We start from the raw sequence: 22,805 nt of genomic DNA, 5'->3' as shown, positions 1-22,805 counted from the left end.
AAGCCTTCAGTTTTCCAGCGCATTTCCCACACAAAAACAGGACCCCTACTGACATAGACTCTATCCCACATCTCATCAATGCGCAGGCGCTTAGATGGACTAGCCTTGTGACCCACATTTAGTCTTTTGTCATAAAGTGGCAACCCAAATTTTTTTGAAATTTTTTTGACATTCAAATAAATTTCACAGAAAATGGTTGGGTGCATATTTCCTTTGTGTAGTTTGTGTAATTTTTCTTTCTGTTAGGGAGACCTGGTTATACTTTTGTACTTTTACACTTTTATGCTTTTATACAAACCAATGAGCCAAGGTTTTACTTATTACAAAGAAACTACTGATGCACACAGAGTTTATTGCTTGCACAATTTAAGGCATTACTACTGTTTCTCACAAGACTTATTATTGTCTGTCACACCGGGTGCACGCTCAAGGAGAACACCATGATTTGGAACATTCGGTACCGCTCTCTGATAAAGTTATGACTTTTGAACAGATAAGAGAAACCTTGCAGTAAACAGGAGCAGCACATGAGACGGTGTAGGGTTTCCTCCCCTTTAGGGCGCTGTTTCCTGTGACTGGTGGAAGCGAAACGAAACGAAGCAAAGCGGCGCGGAAGTGAGACCAGCTTGCGCACCAATGAAGGGACAGCTACTGTAAGTAAACCACGGCCTCCCCACCTTTTTTTTTATGACCAATCAGATAGAAGCACATTCTCATTTAAAACTCTGTAACGCTAAGGCAGGGACTCTTTTTTTGGAAAGTTGGCCGCAGTTAACTGCTTGCAGTCTGTGGTTTTCTGAACAGAAAAGATCCATGCACATGCTGATTTTGATTCTCTAATGCTTAAATAAATTGCTGAACTGAGAAATAACAATTCTCCTGGACTATCTCTTTGCAAATCAACAAATGCGCTGACATTTCTTTATATAATAACTTGTAAAAACAAGTCTATTACTTTAGTTCTAGATTATTATGAACCACACCAAGATGCATTCCTTGTATGTGAATGCTTGGCAATAAATCTAAATCTGAAAAAGAAGAAAATGACAGTGGTTAACTACTGTTAACCAAAAGAATATAGAAAACATGATGGAAATAAAGCATCTCTTTTATTTTCATGCATTAATGTGAGTGGGGTTATGATTCGTCATGTTCCTCATTGCTTCACTGATGTTTTTATTTATTTTCTGTGTCTATTGGGGAGCAGAAGCCTCAATGGGCATTGAAGTCAGTGAGTTTGTTTCCATTTTGTTGCATTTCCTTTTACATTTCAACATGGGAACATTTCCTTTTGTGCATGCTTTATTCCACAGCTTCTATTATTTCAGATATGACTGTTCAATGAAAAACTGTATTGATTTAGCAGTAGCTCTGTTTGAGGAAAATCTTCTTTTTGCAGCTCATGTTTTACTGGCTATTTGTTTCTTGCTTAGAATGTCGGAGTAAAGGGAGACGGACGGATGGAAAAAGCAGGAGTGGGGGATGTGTGGAGCTTGCTGTACATTTTGCCTTACACGCATGATCCTGCACAAGGTTTAGTACACCTACAGCTGGGGTTCTCAACCACTCTAACCTCAGGACCCACATTTCCACGAGGATGTGCTGGACTTGCCTGCAGTGCCTGCAGAGAAAGTCATTTGAAAACATTTGAATTATTCAAACCTTGAAAACCACTGATCTGAATCTACTTTACCCTCCTGCACGTGTATCATAGAATCATGCGAACATTTATCTATCAAATTTTCTATTAAAAAAAAAACCTTTCATTAATTTTGAGTTTTAATGATATGTGAACTTTTTCACAATTTCTTGGTTCATTTATATATTCCACACAGCTGTTTACATATATTTTTTTTTATTTAATAATGTTTTACATTCGTACAACATATATTTACTCTCAAAGTATAGCTGAGACAGACTTGAAACTCAGCCATTGGGCTCATCTGACATGAGTCAGGCCTGCACAGAATGGATCACTAGCAATTAATGCAAAATGCATGCTGGTTAGATGAAAGTTGCATGAACAGAGATCACAGATCGCCTGTGTAGCATTTTAATAGACTTCCCTGTCGAACTTAAAACATCTGAGACAACATAGAAACCGTCATATGGATCTGATAAAAAATTGGGCTGAGATCTAACAGCGTGTAAATGGTCTGTACTTGTATAGCGCTAAAGCCTTTCGGTCTCAAAAGTGCTTTAACATGGTTTTCCCATTCACCCACTAATGAGACAGATCACCATGCAAGGTGCTGCCATCAGGAGAACATTCACACACCGATGGTACACCATCGGGAGCAACTTAGGGTTCAGTGTCTTGTTCAAGGACACTTAGGCGGGTGGACAGGAGGAGCTGGGGATTGAACCACCAACCTTCTGATTAGTGTTCAAAGTGAGTATTGTGACTTCCTTTACAGACTAAAAGCTACTGGAAATTGTCCAGCTTGCTTGTATCATTTGGTCTCTGCCCCCTGCTGCTGCCGGCAGCTCTTGTTTGATTTCGAGGCATTTCAAATGACCTGATTGTGTTTTTTTGACTAGATCACAACTAACTTTATCAACACAAATTCCTGTTACTAAGTGTGTGATTGGGTGAGTGATTGCAATGTTATTTTTTTGGGCACCTGGTGGCAGTCCTTGGATGCACAGAGGTGTGTACTCTAGGTCACAGGAAACAGGAAACAGGAAAAGTGGACAAACAGTCCTCACTTAGATGTAACGGCAATCTAGTGTTCCAGTTTTGTACCATTACTTTACAGGAAGAGTGAACGCTTTACGCAGACCAAAAGAAGTGAGTTTCAGTCCTTTGCCATTTTAATTGTAGTTTATAAAAATACAAATAAAATTGTTGTATAAGGAAAAACATACCATGTCTGTAGCGTTGTGTGGTTCTAGTCTTGATAGCAGTTTGCTCCTCCCACACCTGTGCTCACTTTTCCTGTTTCCTGTTAACTATACATACTCACCCACACACCCTTGTCCATCCAAGTACCGCCACCAAATGTCCAAAAAAATAGCATTGCAAAACATTTAACAAAATAATACAACATGCCAACAAAACATATATACATATGTCATCAGCCTGTAGTAGACTGACTGGTGAAGTCACCATTGGTCTGCTGAAGCCCTGGTTTCCGATTAAAAGCCCTCCAGCATTTCACATGGTCCAGGTACACACTAGGTTTTGACCTAGTCTTCTTAGAGCTATCTGTAAGGGAAAAGTATTATAGATAAGATTAAGATTATAAATAATCTTTCGGAGTCATTGTCCGGGGATCTTCAATTTCTGGGAAAACTATAATGTCAATGTAAATGTAAAGAAACAAATCAAATATATATAATCAAATATTTGGAAAAAAACCAAAATTAAATATGCTACTAGTGTAGCTAAAAAAACACCACAAACATTTTTTTTTTACTAATTACAATACACTTTTTCAAAGTAAAATGAATAAATCACCACAATAACAATTATCTGTCTCATTTATTCAAGAAAATTCATTTGATACATATTAGTGCCGTTTGATAAATCAGTTAACATATTGAAGGAGGGTTTTTACTTTTTCAGCATTGACAGACAATTGTTATCATTATCCTCTTTACTTTAGTCAATTATAATTAAATGCATGTGTACATAATGATTGAGAGTTACTCTTCAGTCACCCCTGAGTACTTCACTGGGTAAGATACAGTAGTCTGTGAGTCTGACATTCACATACTGAATACTGCTTAAACATTAATAATTTCAAGTCTGGCCACAATCTACAAAATAGGTTTCAACGATGGTTCTTTTCAGTGACAGTGATAGAAATGCTGTATTGAGGTAGAAACATCGTTTCAACATCGGATGCATTGTTATCTGATGAATGTCTCTGATTAGAAAGCACTATCTATATCTGAAATGTGTTGAAACAATCCAGTACCACAGGGTTGACCCTTAAAGGAGCTTTAAAGAAGTTTAAAGTGCACCATAACAGCATGATTATCACAGCCAATCATTACGGTCCTTCTGTACTCATTCCAGTGTCTCACAAACAAATCCGCTTCCATCTCTTATGATTTTCTTGTGTGCAAGTGAACGCAGGTAAATGTGCAAATTTTAGTACATCATTTCAAAAATTATACAGTGACCAAACATCAAAATGTCATCATGTTATTAACATGAGGGCTTGCAATGTAAAATGTAACTCCCATGGAGTACGACTACATGACAGATCAACAGTAACAAGGACATGACAAAGAACACACATTATCCAAATTCATCTTCATCCAAATGGTGAGCAAACAGTCATCATCCATTTTCAGTGTATAATTTACCTCATCAGGCTCAAGTACATGGCAGTATAATGGATTCCTCGGCAGGTCTAGCTAAATCAAGGTTGATACCACAACATACATTTTTTTTTGCTGAATACACAAAATGCATAATGTACTAAACAGAACTGAAAAAGCAACTAAATGTGACAAAGCAGAACTGAAAATGCCAGGAGAGTTTTCTTGTCAGATTAAATTAATTCTGTGGATCTCATAATGTCCATTCTAAGTATGTTATTGACGATACATCAATTTTCTTTTCATTTGAGATATTAGAAACAAATCTAGAGTTTTGATCATGCCTAAAAGGCTATATTATTGCTTTATTTTAGCTTCCTTTGCTCCTTCACTCTGGACAATCCATATACTTAAAACACATTGCATGCTTTTTGAAACAACCAAACTCAAACCTGGCCAGAGTTCAAAGCGTTACACAACAAAACAGGGCTTGTCAGATTCGGGTCTAACATCAGAATGCTTGAAAAAACCAGAAAAACTTTGACAGGAAAGGCAGCATATGATCCTACAGCACAGCAATAAATGCTAACGTTAAGGCTAAACCTTAAATCATGCAGTTCAAAGTTGAATAAAGAGATAGTAGCTTCTAAAGTGAGTTTAGTATTTAATCTACATGGTCTCATAACTTCAGTAATGGGTCTCTATTAAGTTTAAGACATGGAGCTAAGCATCCATTCTTCTGAAAAAAATAAATACCAAATTATCTGTCTGAGTATATATATATCTATTTGTGTTTAGTTTGGCTGCTTTTTCTGAAATAAAAAACAAACAAACACATTTGTATGGAAAAGAAACATTGATATCCCAAATGTCCCCACCTTTGTAAATAATAGTGAGATCTTATCTTCATAGACAAATTTAACTGATATGAAAACCTTATACTTGGGGATTATATTGTACAGATATGTTCTGCCTACCATCATTGGAGTAAGAAAATACTTTTACAATTTAGGGAACTGGTTTGAAGTCTTTTTTTTTTGTGGTTCTGCAAAAAACAAAAAAAAAAGTTATTTTTCTAAATGGTTGGTCGACTATAGAGCCATGGAACCCCTATATCAACTTGATCTATCTGCAAAGTGCAATTCTATCCAGCAAGTTCCTGATAACGAAGAACAATTCTGAAATTATTCCAACTACCATCATTACAAACTGTGGCTTTTGAGGAGTTTCATCACATGACATGAAAAGCCTCAGCAGCCCCTGGTTTCAACATCCTTATTTCATCCGTTTACAACACAGCTCTTCAAACGGGAACTCTGGCTAATATATTTTTTAATAATAGATTTATTAAAAAATAGCCATTAACCCAAAAGATATGAATAACAGTACTTCTGTATGCCTCACAAAAATATTCCGGTAAGAAAATAACAGACTTAATCTGAACTCGAGTGCTTGATGCAGTACAAATATAATCAACGAGGAACAAGTCACCAGTGGAATGAAAACCATACAAACCGCCAGTGTATTCACTCTGGCCTGAATACATTTTACAACCCAATAATCCCAATGTTACAACAGAAAATGTCAGCGGGACATTATTATATGCTTTAAAATTGTATGTGTCCTTGAAGATTTTAATGTGAGCATGGCGTCTTTAATGACAGGGCAAGTCTGAACGTACCCCCTGAAAGTGCTTCACTGTCGGACTGCTGTGAGCTCTCGGTTATTTCTGTTGTCATCTGCAACGCTGCCCCATTTCCTGCTGCAAGGGTGACTTGAAAAGAGAGAGGAAATGAGTTTGCATGTGAACGTTTTTGTAAGTCAGAGGAAAAGAAGTTGATCTTAACAAAGGTTTTAAAAAAAACAGGAGTAATTCAACATGAAACAATGGGTTCAACTGAAGCCACAGCAGAGGATATTCGAGAGATTATGTTTAAAATCAGATGAAGCGAAAGTGCAATAGAAAAAAAAGGACCTGACAGCAGATGACTCATCAGAAACTTCTTTAAATGGTCCCTCTTGACTTTAAAGCCGTATCATCCAATGTTATATGGAACATGAGTTATCCTTGGTGGGGAACCGTTCCTCCGTCCTCAAGCGTACAGCCCCGAGAGGTAGTTATGATCCCGACTGCTCAGACGTCCTGTTGGAACATGCTCTGGGGAAAGAATTGACGTGGACTTTCAATATCCGCTCAGCCAAACAGCCACCCTGTGGTGAGCTCAGAATATAATACTTTTATTTGTCCTGTTGTCCCCAATTTTCCATTATGAAGTGGCTGGGACATATTAGGAACTTGGAACGAGAGGGGGGAATAGTTTTTTCTTATGCTCTTCTCTTTGAGACACGGCTCTGTATGCATGGGCAAATTTTTCTTCGTTGTCGAGATCATACAATTTTTTTTTTTTCTCTGTGATCAGTGACATTTCAGGTGTTTCTTGGGTTGGTCTTTTTCTAGCTGGTCTCTTTGCAGCCCAAAGATACAGTTGGCCTGCCAGGAGAACCACACAATGATGGAGACAATGGCAGTCTGGAGTAGGAGCATCACTCCGTAGGTGGAAGCTACGGTAGGGCCAGGTAGGCGCAAGAGGGTGACAAGGGACAGCTGTAGATCCGGGCTGAGCAGGATGGCCCTCACCTCAGCCTTAATCATTTGAAGTTCATCGAGGATGGACAAAAATGTGCAGCAGTGAAACCACTGGTGGCTGTGCCCCCAGATGTCAAAGCGGCCCGGGGCTAGCCGCTCAGGGAACTTGCTGATGTTGAAGACGGCTGACACCAGAAGCCAAAGGCAGTGGCGATAGAAGTAGCAGGGCATGGAGGATGAAGCAACAAAAGAGGAGGAGGTGGCGGAGTAAGGCGATCTGGTGAGGAGGCGGTAAAAGACTGGCGTGGAAGAGATGAGGAAAGGGAGGAGGAAAACCAGGGTCCGGATGATGTATCGATGCTTCCTCCACCTCTGGCGAGTATTGCAGCAAGATAGGACGCAGATGATTGCTACAACACATGCACTTGGGATGTAGAAGGTCTCAAAGAATACGCTGAACTCTGGAATTGCAAAGGATGATGTCAGAGCTCCTGCGGGTTCATGTTTCAAGTCCATATGGGAGCCGTTGTGGTTTCCCATCTCCACTATCCCTGCCCGAGGATGGATATAGTAGTAGTATGCCAATGACGAGCCAACTGTGTAGGCGCTGATTGTTCCATAATCCACAAAGAAGCAAACTTCTCGTACTACCAGAGACATTGAGTTCAGCAGGTGGGCCATGCTGCTAGCCATCAGCAGACAGAACACCCCTATAAAGTAGTTCCATAATGGATAGAAGAATGGGGCATCACCATCAGGTGCACCTTCCAAACTAAACACCTCGACAAAATAGTAAAAAAAAATGAAAACTGGAAGGAAGTGAGTCCAAAAGTTGCCTGTTTCATTTGTAGGCCTGAATGCTGACAATAGACAGTCTCTCAGACTGTAGTTTGGGAACCGGTAGCCAGTCAGGATAAAGTTTTCTATGGCCCGAGGTGGAACATCCGTGTGCCTCAGAAGAGGCAAAGGCTGGCCGCAGTTTAAAAGCATAATAGAGCCCGTTTATTTATGTTGCTGACAATGAAATTCTTCTATTTGGATCAGAGTTTCTTGGAAAAACAGTTTAGTTTTTTATTGCCTGGCTATTGACTTTATTCCTGATGAGAGCCCAGTTAACGATCACCACCATACAATATTGCTTGAGTGGATAAAGCGTGCAGCTCTATCTCTGAAAGATCTTTCAGCCCAGTTCCTTTCGGACTTTTGATCCCCACTTCACGAGCTACAGGCATATCCAAAGGGTCGCCCGTGTATAGTCCAGCGGTATAATGAGAGAAAGGAACAGTACAATTCCCACAAGCCTCAGGCCACTTGCATGGTTATTTTTCTTTTAGTTTCCTCTTTGACCCCTGCACATTACCAAAGGTGAGCAAAACATCCAGTACGCAATGTTTATCTTCCTGTTGGTCCTGTTCCCTTATTTGCATAGAGCTTAGACTTAAAGGATATTCCTTTTTCAGTCACACGCTCATCCATTTGTCTTGTTATGCATAGTTCTGCAGCAGAAAAAAAATGAAGGTCACTTACAAGGTTTAACAGCATGTCAGCTACTTGTCTGAAGTATCCATACAGCAGAGACGTCCTAGAGATGTGTCCATCAGGCCCTGTGGTATGTAGGTCATGCTGGCCATTTGCATGATACCGAGCCACTGCGGGCTCCTATTCCTCCTGTTGTTCCCGGTCCTTCAGCTTGTACCCACGTCCTACTTACAAGTCATTCAACTCCCATTCCGTTGTAATGAAGGGCGCTGCAGAGAAGAAGAAATCCACCGCTTGGAGAAAAAAAAAACAAAAAAAAAAACGTTGTATAGCGGTGCTCAGTCCTCTAACGCAAGGTCACGTTAAAAAAAAAAAACGCCATTTTATAACCGGGGAGTTCACGGGTAAAGGATAGTACACTAACGAGAGCGCTGTGCACCATGAGGATGAAAGCAGCCGGCATATCGGCGAAATCCAGAGGAGAACGAGAGGCACTTTGACAGATGCGTCAAGTTACACAAGCCATAATACCGCGATTCCGGTTACGAGTTTATAAAATAAAACAAGTGAGAAAAAAGAAAAAGAAAGAAAAAAAAAAAAAGAGATGTAAGACAAAAATACAATTTCTTTATGACAGATCTTACTACTATAGTGACCAACAAAAAAAAGACCAAAAAAATATGATAAACTGAAATGCAGACATTTAAAGGGAGATTTCAAATATATCGCCTTTTAGTCTGATACATTCTAATATTCCACAAATTAAGTGTTTCTCTGATTTTAGCTCCATTTTGGAATCTAAAAATGAGGTCGCAGTCAAGGTTAGAAACCCGGCTGTAAAAACAAATGATCCGACATCCTCTCTAATAAAACTTTCATTAATTGTCTTCATTAAAAATTTTCCCAAACAGCATTTTTCGATAAAAAACGAGTTATTTTTTTTTACCTATCGCTTAGACCTTTATAAATAGATTGCATCCATCTCCAAAGTTATGAAAGAAGACAGAATGCTGGAAAACGCTAATTTATTTGTCAAATGACGTTAATCCCTGTACAAGAAATATATTTGCATATTTCTACATTATTACAGTGTAGGCTGTAGACTGTACACTGTAGAATAGTATTGTTGTGATGTGTACACAGTGCATTTATTGTCGTGAGATCTAAACATTGTTGTTGTTGTTGTTTTAGTGCGTAATATTACACTTTAATGCAGATCCACGCCAATACGGTGCTAAATTTGTCAAGGGAAGAAAATAAGAGTCGACTGATGCTTTATTTTGAAGGAAACTTTACCTTCTTTCCGGCTTTGTGTTGTCTCTGCGGAACGCAGAACGACTTTTAAGATTTGATCAATCAGCGTTTTTTTTTTTCTCCCTTCCTTGTGTGAATTTATAATTTGATGTTGGCAAAGGGGACCGACAAAACGAGAGCGCGTAAAACTCGGATGAACGACAGCAGTCAATCGGTGCCGTGCAAACGATTTCTCCCGTTATCTGCTTAAAATGCACAGTCGGTCCTTGTCGGGTAATCCTGTAAGAACACCCGCTGCCCCCTCGAACACTTCCTGCCTTTTTGCCAAAGCAGTTGGCGTCACAGAAATACGCACCATGTGCCCTTTTGCGCCGGCACCGTGATCACCTGTCATGTGACGGAGCAGAAGGAATGACGGAGTAGAATTTTTTTTTTTTAATGTCCACGTATGGAAGACGTCAGGGGTGTTGGAAGGACTACACGCGTGGTGGCGTTGGCTACAGTGGCCTGTTTATTGTTCACAATAAAGCTCCAGCAAACGGGCACCGTCTGGCAGCTTTGTCAAGCCGAGGCGCTACAATATATATACATACATAAATATATATATATATATATATACAAATATATATGTGTGTGTGTGTGTGTGTTACAGTGGTAAGATATTATATTCTTATTTTAAAGGCCCAATATGTCTGCTTCTTTAATCTCATTCTCTCAATTCTCTTTTTTTTTTGGCACTATACAGACAACAAACCTGGCTGGTGTCCCTGTCATGTCCGGTACATTAGCGAACCAAGCCTACAGGCAAGCAACCCCACCCATCCCTTCTTCCTCTTCAGGCTTTAGCTATGACTCTGGTGGCCAAATGTCAGGAACTCTTTAAACCAGCAATTTGACAAGATGAGGTGGAGAAGGCAGGGGACGGTGGAGCGGGGACTTCCCAAACCCTCCTGAGGAATAAGAAGCAGGACCGCATGAACTTTTTGTTGGCGATTGACAGGCACTGAGGATGTAATGGATGTGGAGCCAGACCTTTAGCAAGTTTATATGAAATATTGGACATAAAAGGCTCTTTAGATTTACTTCACAGACCCACAGAAAAGGCTCCCATTTGGCAGTGGAAACACCTGAAATATTATACTTGAAATATATAGAACATTGATTACATTCAAATCTAAGTCAAATCAATCACATGAAAATAGGTTAAAATATATTTGAATTTGCTTGTAACTTTATAAACCACCATCAGTGACTCTCTGATTCCCTCAAGCACACACGATATTCTCTCTGGTAACCATAAACACTATCTTTGTTTAAACTGTTCTGGGACCCTTTTCAGTACTGGTTTTGTCCTTAGCATGCTTTTTTTTTTTTTAAGTGGATCCATGAAGGGTTTAAACAAGAGAAGGACTTGTAATCGCTGCAACAAAATATGCAGCAAGTCAGTCTCTTGACTAGTCATGTTTTGCCGAGGGCAAAATACTTCCTTGAAATATTTGTTTCCCCCTCCTATTAAAGTGATAAACTTCTACTCACTTTTTGATGGTACATTTTCTTCCCATTTATTTTTGCCTAACTGTGTTCAGCATTAGACAGCTGCCTTCCTCTGTCTGAAGGTCTGCTCTGGACTCTTGGGAAGATGGTGCATGCTTATCTGGAAGGACACTCGAGTTAATGACTGCTACTGGAAGGTTTACTAAAGGCCTGTACACAAGGGGGAAGATAAATCCATTGGAATACCCGAGAGGCAGTGAAATGTGGAAAAAAAAATTACATGTAAAAAAAAAAAAAAAAAAAGCTGAATAAGGATCAATTAGAACTTTTCAGAATGGCACTGCACTGCACTGACAACTGCCGTCAGGACATGTTCACGTTAACAGGAACCTTTGCAGATGAGTCACTGAGTTTATATCATACTAGACAGTTCTTCAGTGCTGCAATCTTGCAGCGTATTTCACGTTCTTTGACCAGTAATTGAATCGGAATGAAAAGGCATGCATACACTAATCAGAAACTGTATGACATATTGCGTGCTTTCAGAGTGTTTCTAAAGCATATGGCATTTGTCACCTGATGTACAATCAGTTGACAGTTTTTTGTGTCAGAGTGGATTGAACAATTGGATGCTTCGGTCACCCTTTCTGGTCTGAAATTGGGTATAGGCCCTAGCAGCGATGACGGGCCTATACCCAATTTCAGACCAGAAAGCGTGACTTTTAAATACAAAATTATTATGCGATTGATTTACATGATCTTCTTTGCAGCTGCAATTATGGGTTCCAGGTAGTTAGTGGCTGCCGACCTCACAGTTCTCTCACCTCCCAGGATGAATAGCAGGACAATGGCGGTCCACGTCGTGGCAATTTTGATGTAGTGGCCACAGCAGAAAGTGTAGCCGACGTGACCTCTTGAGCCTCAAATTGTTTTTGCGAGCACAGTGAGTGAAAGATGTTGTCCTCTCGCTCACAAGCTGGTTTTGGCCGAGTACAGACACCTGCTTCCGAAGAAAACAACAAGCTTGAAGTTGTTTTAGCCTTTAAAGAGTCATGAATTATCTACAACTGATGCTGTCAGCCCCAAGCTAAAAAAAAATATATATATATATATATATATATATATATCAAATGAGCGACTGGAGATTTAAGGATCAAGGAGAGATATATAACTATTTGAATTTAACAAAACTTTTGCAAAAAAACAAATCTATCCAGATCCCCAGTGACCCAAAGACAACTGTAGTACTGTGAATCAGATGTGATGCATGTTCAAAGGTTACTCTCATCATTTTTAACATTAGGGCCTATTTTTATTTTTTATTTTTTTTAAGCATGGCAAATCTCACCAAGGCAGCCTGTTGTCTCCTCTGCTGATGCGCAGGAGGCAAGGTGACAGAGCCCCCAGTGGTCTCATTCGCCTCCTTCTCAGCGCTCTCACATTTCTGCTCACTGAGTTGAGCAAGAATAGTGGAGCCCTTAGAGACTGAACATAAAGGATGCTGTCAGTCAATGTTAGAGCAGTGCACAGGAAGGTCCAGTCAAGTCCGTGGCTCTGCTTGGTCTGTTTTCTAAATTAGTGTTGGGCCTATATTAAGTGGTTAAGTAGTAACCAAAGCAATGCCGATGTAGTTAAACAAACTGAGAGGTTTAAACCAAACATACTCCCAAAATACATTGAGAGGTATACTGCAACATTTTGAGAAATATGCTGCCTTCTTTCAAAGAGTAAAATGAGAAGGTTAATATCAGTCGCACATCTGTAAGCCAGATTCAGAATGTGGTTAGTCTTGCTTAGCATTAAAAGCAGCCTGGCATTAGTGGCTGTTTAATGTGGGGTGCTATAGCGCTGCTCCCATTCAATTATTCAGAGAAGAAAGGCTACTTGAACATGTTAAACATTAATGAACGTCCCCAGTCATGAAAATATGATCCAGGTGGGAAAAATCACAGTTTTCCTTCAAGTTGCAACTAATACTTTTTGACTTTTACTTCAAATTTAAGTTAAAACTTAGAATACAGGACCTAAATACCTTTTCCACAACTGCTTATGTCATGTGAGTTTGAGCAGTCTTACTGTATCAACAGTCCAGCCCCGCTCTCATTCCCGGGGTGCCAAACACTGCTGTTTTGTTAAAGCCTTTGGTGTCTGCACTGTGAACACAGAAGAAGGAGGAGGTCATGTGATGAAGTAGAGAGACTGACAAATTATTGTCTTTAAACCCAAAGCATGGTCTTTCCCTCACCAAATAGTTTTGGTTGTAAATCTGAACAAAATGCGATGCCGTGACCTTTTCCTAAACCCAGCCACATGGTTTTAGGTGCATAAAGGCACCTTTTGCGTATGTATGAGAAGGCTGTGACAAAACGGCAGTATTTGATGTGAACGGGTTGAGCAGTCTTAACAACTGTTGGGAATGTGGTGAGAGATTGTGTATATGTGTGTGTTTATTAGTTACCTACAGTTTCGGAAGAGTGAGTCATTACACAGGAAAGCAGGCTTCAAACTGAATCATTAAACACACACACATGCACACAGTGTGTTTAACAAACAAAGAGCTATCTGGTTTTCCTTCCTACCAACACACTACACTTCACACACAAACAAAAAATGTACACATTCACACACAAACAATATATATATATTTTTCGTTTTATATATATATATATATATATATATATATATATATATATAGGACAGGCTCAGACTCCTGCAGCAGTGGTAGGTGCAGGGGTAAACTTCGGCTGATGCTCCCCTGTCAGCTTTCTAATCAGGCTGGAGTCTACTTCCACTCTGATTAAGGAGAAAGAACAACAAAAGCAGGGAGTCGAGCAGCAGCAAAGGAAGGAACTGATATAAGAGTAGAGAAAGAAGAATTAATATGAAAACACTGTGACACTGCAAAATATATAGAGTTGGAAAAGGGGTTCCTAACAAAACAAAGCCCGAGCCGGCCCAACAGGGTTGGAATGTGTCAACAGCAGGAAAACAATGTGTAGGAAAAGTTAACATTTAATGAGATAGACCTTTTAATTTTCATTTGGCCTGTTTTACCTAACTGCTGTGGTGCTGTAGTTCCCCAAAGTTTTTAATCTTCAAACAATTTCGTTCTTTTTTTTTTATATTTAGTGAGATGAGGCATAATAGGTGAGATAAGATAGCACAAAACATTAGTCCAGTGGGTGACATGACAGGATTTACACAATGGGACAAAACAGACATTGGTTACACACAAAAAAAAAAAACCTGTATTTAATGTGTGTTTATTAGACGAGGTGCTGGGCAGTAGAACGACTGTGTATGTAACAGTAAGGGAGCATTGGGGTGGTTTTATAAACACCAAAAAACAATAAATAAATGAATAGAGAACAGGAAGAGGACAATGAAAGGAAAAGCGGAAGGGGAAAAATAGCTGAGTTTTTCTGGCAGATGTGTCTTCAGATGTCTCAGGTCCAGCTGCTTTATGATATTTTATTTGTGTCTAATATTTTGTCTTTCCCCTTTCTTCCAGATACTCTGACCATTTTCTTTATGCTTTTTGAGGTCGATGTGCACGAAGACACAGACACATTTACTGCTGTCTCTTTGAAATATTCAGATTCAAATCTTTTGTTATAATTTTTGGATTGTACTCTCCTTATTCCATGGGTTGGTTTCCTTTTGTCCATAGGTGGTCTTTAACCACCACCTGGCCCTGTGGAAGCTGCTATCGCCCATTCACCCCTCCTGTGCCAGCTCCAAGACCAAATGAGAGGAAGAGAGAGAATCTTTTCCCTCCTTGTTTTTCTTTCTCTTTTTTAAGCCTACTTATGGTGATAACCATACCTGGCATTATGTACGTCTGTACGTCCGCCGGTCTCTTTCTCTTGAAGGCACCTTAGCGGCCTGTGGTGTGTAGGTTGTCAAATAAGACCGATCACATCTAATGAAGAAGTGTTAATAAAGTATAAACATCCCTGAGTAGTCCAACTGGGATGGGCTCATATGTCAAGATGAAGCAATTGTTCAAGATAGTTCAGAAAGATCTATAGGAGAGAAGTGTTTTAAATATAAATCAGGTCTTACAGACGTTTCTAGAGCTACGGTACTTCACAATGTATCTGTGGAACTTCTGGGAAGAATGTGATTACTTTTTCCCACAATTTTATCATTACTGAGAGCTAAAGGAATACAAGGATCAATAGAGCTGTGACTCTTTGTCAGCCTGGTTACAGTGCTGAAAAGAAACCTCTGGTTGGTCTTTTTTTCCCCTTCTATTAGTAATGGATAATATGCACTTCTGGCATTATGGAGGGATTTTTCTTATGTGTTATTCTTAAGTGTCTTCCCAGTTTTTAAATTAATCGGTGGAATGCCTCTTCCATTCCAGCTTTTGTGATGTCAACTTTAAAAAGCGCATTTCCAAATTCTCGTCTCCTTTGCTTTCATTTTCAAATGGGCAACTTTGCAGAGTATCATGCGCAGTGAGGCTGCAGCATGATCAACAAAATGATCCACTTCTGTGGAAGTAAAGTTGTGATAGCTGCCCTGTATTAAATTGGGACATGGCATGGAAGTAAATAACAATGGGAGGACTTCCTTAAATTTACATTACTCGGACATAGATATCTACAGTAGTGTATTTTTTTTCCCAAATCGTGGGTAGTCCATTATTTGAAATTCAACGTTATTACAAATTGTCAAACAATAACGGTTTTGAAAAATACTATGAAATGTTCAGTTTCGATGTCATATGGTGTAGAACAAGATCAAAGGTGGGTCTGAAACGATGGGTGTATTTACTTACATTTGAGAAAAACGAATTGAGTCTAATAAGGAATTAAATGCAGGACTGACTAAACATCATCCACATCAACAAGTCACATACAATATTTACTTAATTTTTTCAAAGTACTAGATAAAAAGTTTGAGAATTCTGATTAAAAACTCTGAGTCACGATGAGGACATTTACATCACTTGCCAATTAGACTAGTTTAACCTCAATTTACTCATCATTTTTAGTTATTTTCTCAGATTCAGATCATCATAATTTCTTCGTTTTAAATGAATACACTTTTTTCGGAATATGGGAAGCTGGGTGTTAAATCTCATATTTGTGGTTAATAACAGAACTACTCTCACATCTACACTTACATCTTCATCCATGCAGCACTTATATACACAGTAAATGTGCACAAAATCCAATTGATACGGTCCCTCTAACTTCACAACAGAATACTACTTCATGTTACTGATGGATAAAGATAAATATTCCATTTCATTGTTTTTTTTACATACCAATTCCATCCTATAAAAGAGAGAGATTGAATCACTAAAGCCTTGTATTTGTCTTACTTATAAGGCATGACAGTAAGCCAATTTACCACTTTGAATTATGTTGTTATGTTTAGCTCTTGTTTGCTCCTCAGTCCATTTGACACCGCTGGAGCAGCTACTTAAAGAATATGGCTAAAATGGTAATAAACACAATCAGAACACATCACAATGAACTCTGTAATCTGATTTTGCACATATTTGAACACGTCATTGTTATATTGTATCATATTTATCGTATTGTGTTGTACATTACACATACTGTTAAGACAGTGTACATTTGCACTCGTACATCATTTTGTACTTTATCATGAAATTTCACATGTATACCACCTGCCTTTTTCTGTTGTATTTTTCTCTCGCTTTGAATTTTTTTAAAAATTGTTTTTCACCATTGCATCGCACTCATATTGTAATAAAGGGGCAGTGATATCATAAATCATATGCTCACACAGTCAGTTTGCCAGCTGTAAACCCTGTATTTTGCAGTTGCAGCTGTGTTGCTTTTCAGCCTGGATTATGGGTTTAACTTCCTCATATTTGTCTAATATTAAAGTTTGCTCTTAGTTTTGTAAAATATGTCGCTCTTCTGCCAATACGCTGTTTTTGACTGATCAGACACTGCAAACCAGCCACTTTTACGTGCCCGTGCTCTTTACTGGATTAGGTAACCTTGGGTTGATTTAATGAGTTGATAACCATCTTTGTGAGACTGCTTGGTGCTATTACATTTGTTACATTTATTTAATCCAGATAACAGAAAGATATGATGGGTATGTTTAACCTCTTTTGCAGAACAGACGTGCGTGTTAGGTAAATGGTGATTCTAAATGGTTCTGGCTGTAGAGGTGGATGCGTGTCTGTCCTTCCGTGATGGACTGGTAACTTGTCCAAGGTGTAGCTCACCTTTTCCCAAAGTCAGCTGAGATAGGCTCCATCCCTTTTGATAAGAGATGGATCACACTTCAAGTCAGCAGGTTTAAAAAAAAAAAAAAAAAAAAAATGTATGTAGGATTTGCATGCATTTGCACACTTTCTTTTTGAGTGTACGTGTTTTGCACTCCAGTGCCTTATGTCATCAGATGCTATTTTGTAAACAATTTACTGGCTATCAAAATAGTCGTTAAATAATTATGTTGATCAACTGAACTAATACTGCTGACTAATCGTTGTACCTTTAAATTATTTCTGAACATAATCTGACACGTTTAAAAACTTGTAAATTAGAATTTGGGAAAGCTGTTAAGTGTTTTCTCAGGGAAACTACTAGGGGGCTCACTAGACTATTAGTATGAGTTTGGTCCTCCTAGTGAAAATATCAAAGACAAAGCATGCAGCTACATCCCCATTTCCCTTATTTATCTGACGCAGAGAGACTGAGATGAGTGGATTGAAAATTGTACATAGGCTGCTCCAATTTTCTCAAAGACTGGCAAAATTTGTCTACAAATGAAAACATTATGCCGTGAGTACAATTTACAAGCTATATAAAATCTCGCCTGTTGCAGCTTTAGCTTTAGTGACCAAGCAGATTAGAGCTTTTAACGTCCGAACATCACGTCAAGAATAGTTAAATAGGAATTTCAGGGACAGGTGCAGAAGTGCATACTCATCTAAAATTGTTTTCATCTTTAATACGATGGTGTAGCTTTATCAGTCATTGGATTTGGATTTGACTGCATGCTTGCTGTAGTTTTAGATAAATACTGACACAAGCAGACATCAAAATTACAATGTATATCATAATCTTGACAGTCTTGCATAAAAAGCGCATTAGAGTAGGGTTCAAAAACGTAATATCCTTTTGTCTACTGACTGTATTTGAGTTTTTCTGCAGGTGTGTGTTTCCCGGATGAGTCCTCCTTTCTCTTTCTGCTGTTTTGACCTTTCTGCTCCAGCCAGTAGGTTTTTCTAGCCTGGGCTCTCTCGTTCTCAAGCACCTCTGTGTCATCCAGAGTTTCCAGGCCTGGGATCTGACTGATCACATATTGTCTGAAAAGGAAAAGACATTGGGAAAACATGCTGTCAGCAACATTTAACAGCTCTCTAGAATTTGTGATTCTGGGATTGGAACAATGCACATTTAAATTATCTCCACAAGGAGTTTGCTGTTGTGCAAAATTCACGATTTTTCAGCAATAAAATTACTCAACAGTAGCTCTACTTAAAGGATTGTGGCAAAAAGTAAGATTTCCCAAACTAAACTTTTCTTTATCAACAAAAAAACCCTCCCAGTGTACACTTCGCAAGACTTGTGAACCTCTCCTCTCATTATCAAAACAAACCCCATGCCACTTGATGAGCCTAAAGAGATGGGATTCAGGGGAAATGTGGTATTATGAGAATTAGGATTCCAAATTTAGATGGGACCTTATAGTTGTTAACACATCATGTGTTGAGTTTATATTATTTTTTTAAAAAAAGCATTTAAAGCACTTGTTTTTACAGAAGAATAAATCCAATTACAGAGAATACATATTTTTTTAAGCAACGTCACTTTTATGAATCAGGAATGTTTTGTAACTTTGAGTCCATGGTTCTTTAAATTCAGGAAAAAAAACATTTCCTGGAATTTCTGTGATATGCATGCTTACATAGTAAGGCAGTACATATGACTCAGTTTTTATTATATAGACTTAAAGACAATTCACATAAATTGGATCACAATTTTTTTTTTTTTTTTTTTAAAGCAGCCGCAAAAATCAAGCATTTCTGACCACACAAAATAACTTGTTCAGTGAACATTTAAACACAAAGATCATACAATAATGTATGATCCAAAACAGCCAAAAGGTGGACCTTGAGTTTAGGGTTCTTGCATTAACCAGAAGAGGGTGCCGTACTTCAAGTAAAAAGATGAAGCTTTAAACGGCAATAACTGCTGCACCAGAGATCTGATCTGGTCAGTTTACAGACATCATCATTGCATCTCGTATATTTTATCATATAATAATTATGTGGTAATAGCAGTGGTAATAAAAGTACTATATTTAATAACAAAATGTATTTATTATTCCTTTTTTTTCTTCTATCATATAAACTGCATTTCTGGGTGCTTAAAGGTGTTTGAAAACTCGTGAAACTTGGAGCACATTTCAGAAATGGGAAAATGTACATCTGAAATGGGTCGCCACTTTTAATTTTGTATCCATGTTCCATATGTTGTAAGTGAGCAAACTCCTCCAACAGAAATGATCAGACTAACTTAAATTTCAATCTGTTTGATTGACGTTTTGCCATGAAAATGTAGGTTGGTGTAAGTTTAATGTACATTGCAAAACAGTCCTATCTACATGCCAACATTTGGTCATAGTCATAGAGCCACCCACTGGCAACAAGAAATTACATGTTTTATGATCCAACTCGAACTGGGTCCGAAAAGCCTTAAGACCGAGAATTTATAATTAATTCAATCAATTTAAAATTAGTTTTTTGCAATCTTAAGACTTTTGCAATGACAGGTTAAAGAGTTTTTATTTAACAGCGTGTCTGTGGCATTACAGTTGTTTAACATGATTTGCCTTGAAAAAAGAAGTGGTTGTAAATTTAATGTACATCATCTAATATGCCTCAGATTCCCCACCAAACCACATCTACATACCAAGTGCTACATACTGTCAACAGGAAATGAGAGATTATCTCCATTGGTGGACTGATCCCAGCAGGTTAACTTGATCACTCAAAATGATTTAATTTAATTTTTACGACTTCAAATGCTATTTCCATGATGATGTATTATTCCCCATGAAAAAGGAAGTTGTTGTAACTTGAATTTACAGTTTCCAATCTGCCCCAAATTTCATGTTTGATAAGACCCCGAGCCTGAGGACATCTACATGACCTTCAGAAGTCACACTCATTGTACCAACTGACAACAGGAATGCCACCTAGTGGACACAGGACTTCATAGAAAATGTAAACGCAAGGCCACATCTACCAGCAACACTAGTTCCCCTAACGGGCACAGGGGTACGAGGGCCCGTTCATGCTTGCAAGTTTGTTTGTTTTTTTGTTGTTTTTTTCATTTAAAATAGTCATCTGTCTGTCTCTAACCTCTTTTTGTATTCCTGCAATACTTGAATTTACCTGCTGGTAGTTTTAATGAATTTTGATTTCCAATTCTAAAACGTAACATCTGTCTAAAAGCAATATGTAGGAAAAGGCTGCTTTTCAACAGTGCTGTAGCCAGGACAACAGCTAGTTACATTAATTACGTTCTGAAAACATTTCTTGAAAACATAAAGTTCTAAATACCTATGAGCAGTCAGTTATTCATATATTGAGTCTTTGGATTTGTATAATGCCTGCCATGTGTAATTTTTTTTTATATATAAAATGTAGTTTGCTAAAATGCCCAAATTACCAGAAATAATGACCAACAGTGAAATATAGGATCTTGATTCTCACCTGTAGTCAATATATTGGGTCAGACTCCCTCCATTGAAATAGCTAGGTGCTGCCTCATTGTTCATCATACTAAGGATCCTAGAATTGAAAGCAATAGAGACACATAAGGGACAAGAAATCAATTAAAAAAAAAAAAAAAAAACCTGGTTGTCTGTACTAAATACAAATCCCCTCCAGGAATTAAAGAGCAAACCAGCTCACTTGATGCTGGGGAACTTTCGCCTGATCTCATCCACAAACACAGGCAGGTTGTTGATTTTGTTCTTGTTGATACACACCGTGGTGACACTTGGCATGTAGGGAAACTTGACGTGAGAGGTGTAGTTGTTGCAATCCAGAATTAGAGTGCTGAGCTTCTCCAGTTGCCCCAGCAGAGCAGGGTTCCAATAAGGATTGAATGAAGGAGAACACACTGAACTACAGTTTCTTGGGCCTGTAAGTTACTCATGAAATATGTATTGTGATGAATATTTATCTGTGTGATAAACTGGACACCCACCTGCTTGATTTTACTGAGGGATGCCATCTGTAGTATGCAGTTTGAATTGTTACAGCTAGCTTTGTATCTCAATCATTTCTTTAAAAAGTGTAGCAAACTGTTTTGTGTTTCTTTCCTTGAACATTTGCATGTACATTATTTGGTGTAGCCTAGTCCTGGTGAGGTTTTTGGGGTACACTCATAGATGTTTGTCACAGCAGGCCTGTAATGGGAGTCAAATTCCCAATACCATATATATATTGTAATTTCAGTCTGCCCCTGTTGCACACAGTTATGGCTCCATTTTTTTTTTTAGTATGAAAGTATTGTGAAGTAATGCTTTAATTTTGTGAATGCTGAGCCAGCAAGGCCAGGAATCCCAATGTCTTGGTCATTCTGGGGTGATTTTACCTTTGAAAAGGATACTCATCCAGCAGATTGTAACTTAGGTCCAGTACCTCCAGGGTGTCTGTCTGTGTCAGTATGGTTTCATAAGGAATTTCTGTAAGGCACTGGTGAGCAAAAGAAAGCCACTGAAAACTTGAGTCATGACTGGATTTACTGTGTTGGCCTGTGGTATGATGATCCATGACCAAAAGTCCCAGCTCTGTAACCTCTTATGTTCCTCTCCACTTGTAACGATGAAGATTAGAGGAGACGTCATATGATTATGCCCATGATCAGACCTTGAGGAAACAACAAAACAAAACGTGGATCACAGATATCAATGACACAGAACATTGTCATTGTGTCACTTCCAAACTCAATGAGTCTGGAAGTAATGATGTTCAGGTTTTTCCATCTCATTCAAAAATTGACAAATGACACAATACTCTACAGGCTTAAGGAATAGACTATCTATTTAAAAAATATGACAGCAAACTTTTGCGCTGTGCTCACGTTGGCTTCATGGCTTCTTTAGCCGCTAGCGGTGGAGGCTAAACAGCTCCTAACAATGACCATATTTAACTCACATCATACAAAACGTTGTTATTGTGCTATTATATGCTAGTCTTTGCTTACAATAATACAATATATGTATGCCATATTATATTTCTTATATGCAATCTCGTATTAATCAATTATTACTCCTCAGGCGTATGCAACAGGCTGTGCCTATATAGGTCAGCGATACTGATGTGGTCAGCATACCGCTGTGCAAAACAACAAGGCCACCGGGTTACGGTATGGAACGGTTGATTTACAACCGTTAAGTTTCACCTCCTATTTTTCTTATCTCTTCTGAGTCATAAAACAGGACCAAGCTGCTAAAGACGAGCCCCCTCAACAAATCAACAGAGGACAGCTCAACTGCGCATGGCACTGTGTTTTTTTTTACTACAAAAAGACCGGGTCAGGGAGAGACAGTCAGTCAGACTTCGTGAACTGACACATACTCTGTTGCGGTCAGGGAAACATAGTCTGGACCCCAGAGCTCTGTAACACTGATTATTCTGTTGCTGTTAAATAAACACCTTGAAGCCTGACATCTTCTCCTAAGGTCTGCTCTAGAAAGAAGA

At 38.6% G+C, this 22,805-nt stretch overlaps 2 protein-coding genes across 2 annotated transcripts; both read right to left on the bottom strand.

The window, feature by feature from the left end:
* Positions 1 to 3,465: 3,465 nt before the first annotated feature.
* paqr9 (progestin and adipoQ receptor family member 9) lies at positions 3,466 to 8,855 on the bottom strand. The gene is made up of 2 exons (XM_069159050.1): positions 6,248 to 8,855; positions 3,466 to 6,046 (listed from the first exon to the last, which is right to left on the bottom strand). The coding sequence occupies exon 1, from the start codon at positions 7,847 to 7,849 to the stop codon at positions 6,689 to 6,691; it is 1,161 nt and encodes a 386-aa protein (XP_069015151.1). The 5' UTR covers positions 7,850 to 8,855; the 3' UTR covers positions 3,466 to 6,046; positions 6,248 to 6,688.
* Positions 8,856 to 16,650: 7,795 nt separating this feature from the next.
* Positions 16,651 to 21,163, bottom strand: LOC138204151 (leucine-rich melanocyte differentiation-associated protein). Its single transcript, XM_069159303.1, has 3 exons — positions 21,009 to 21,163; positions 20,808 to 20,885; positions 16,651 to 18,392 (listed from the first exon to the last, which is right to left on the bottom strand). The coding sequence occupies exons 1-3, from the start codon at positions 21,101 to 21,103 to the stop codon at positions 18,209 to 18,211; spliced, it is 357 nt and encodes a 118-aa protein (XP_069015404.1). The 5' UTR covers positions 21,104 to 21,163; the 3' UTR covers positions 16,651 to 18,208.
* Between the last annotated feature and the right edge of the window lie 1,642 nt (positions 21,164 to 22,805).

The sequence above is a fragment of the Embiotoca jacksoni genome, unplaced genomic scaffold, assembly GCF_022577435.1.
Source record: "Embiotoca jacksoni isolate LCO1_2020_lvr unplaced genomic scaffold, fEmbJac1.0.p SCAF_24, whole genome shotgun sequence".
Taxonomy (NCBI): Eukaryota; Metazoa; Chordata; class Actinopteri; family Embiotocidae; genus Embiotoca; species Embiotoca jacksoni.
Note: the sequence above shows the minus strand (reverse complement) of the source record. Positions and strands in the feature narration are given on the sequence as shown.

Coding starts and splice junctions, on each gene's coding strand:
- paqr9 (XM_069159050.1), bottom strand. CDS start 7,849: ATGCTTTTAAACTGCGGCCAGCCTTTGCCTCTTCTGAGGCACACGGAT.
- LOC138204151 (XM_069159303.1), bottom strand. CDS start 21,103: ATGCCAAGTGTCACCACGGTGTGTATCAACAAGAACAAAATCAACAAC. Junction 20,886..21,008: donor CGAAAGTTCCCCAGCATCAA/GTGAGCTGGTTT, acceptor TTTCAATTCTAG/GATCCTTAGTATGATGAACA. Junction 18,393..20,807: donor ACCCAATATATTGACTACAG/GTGAGAATCAAG, acceptor TTTCCTTTTCAG/ACAATATGTGATCAGTCAGA.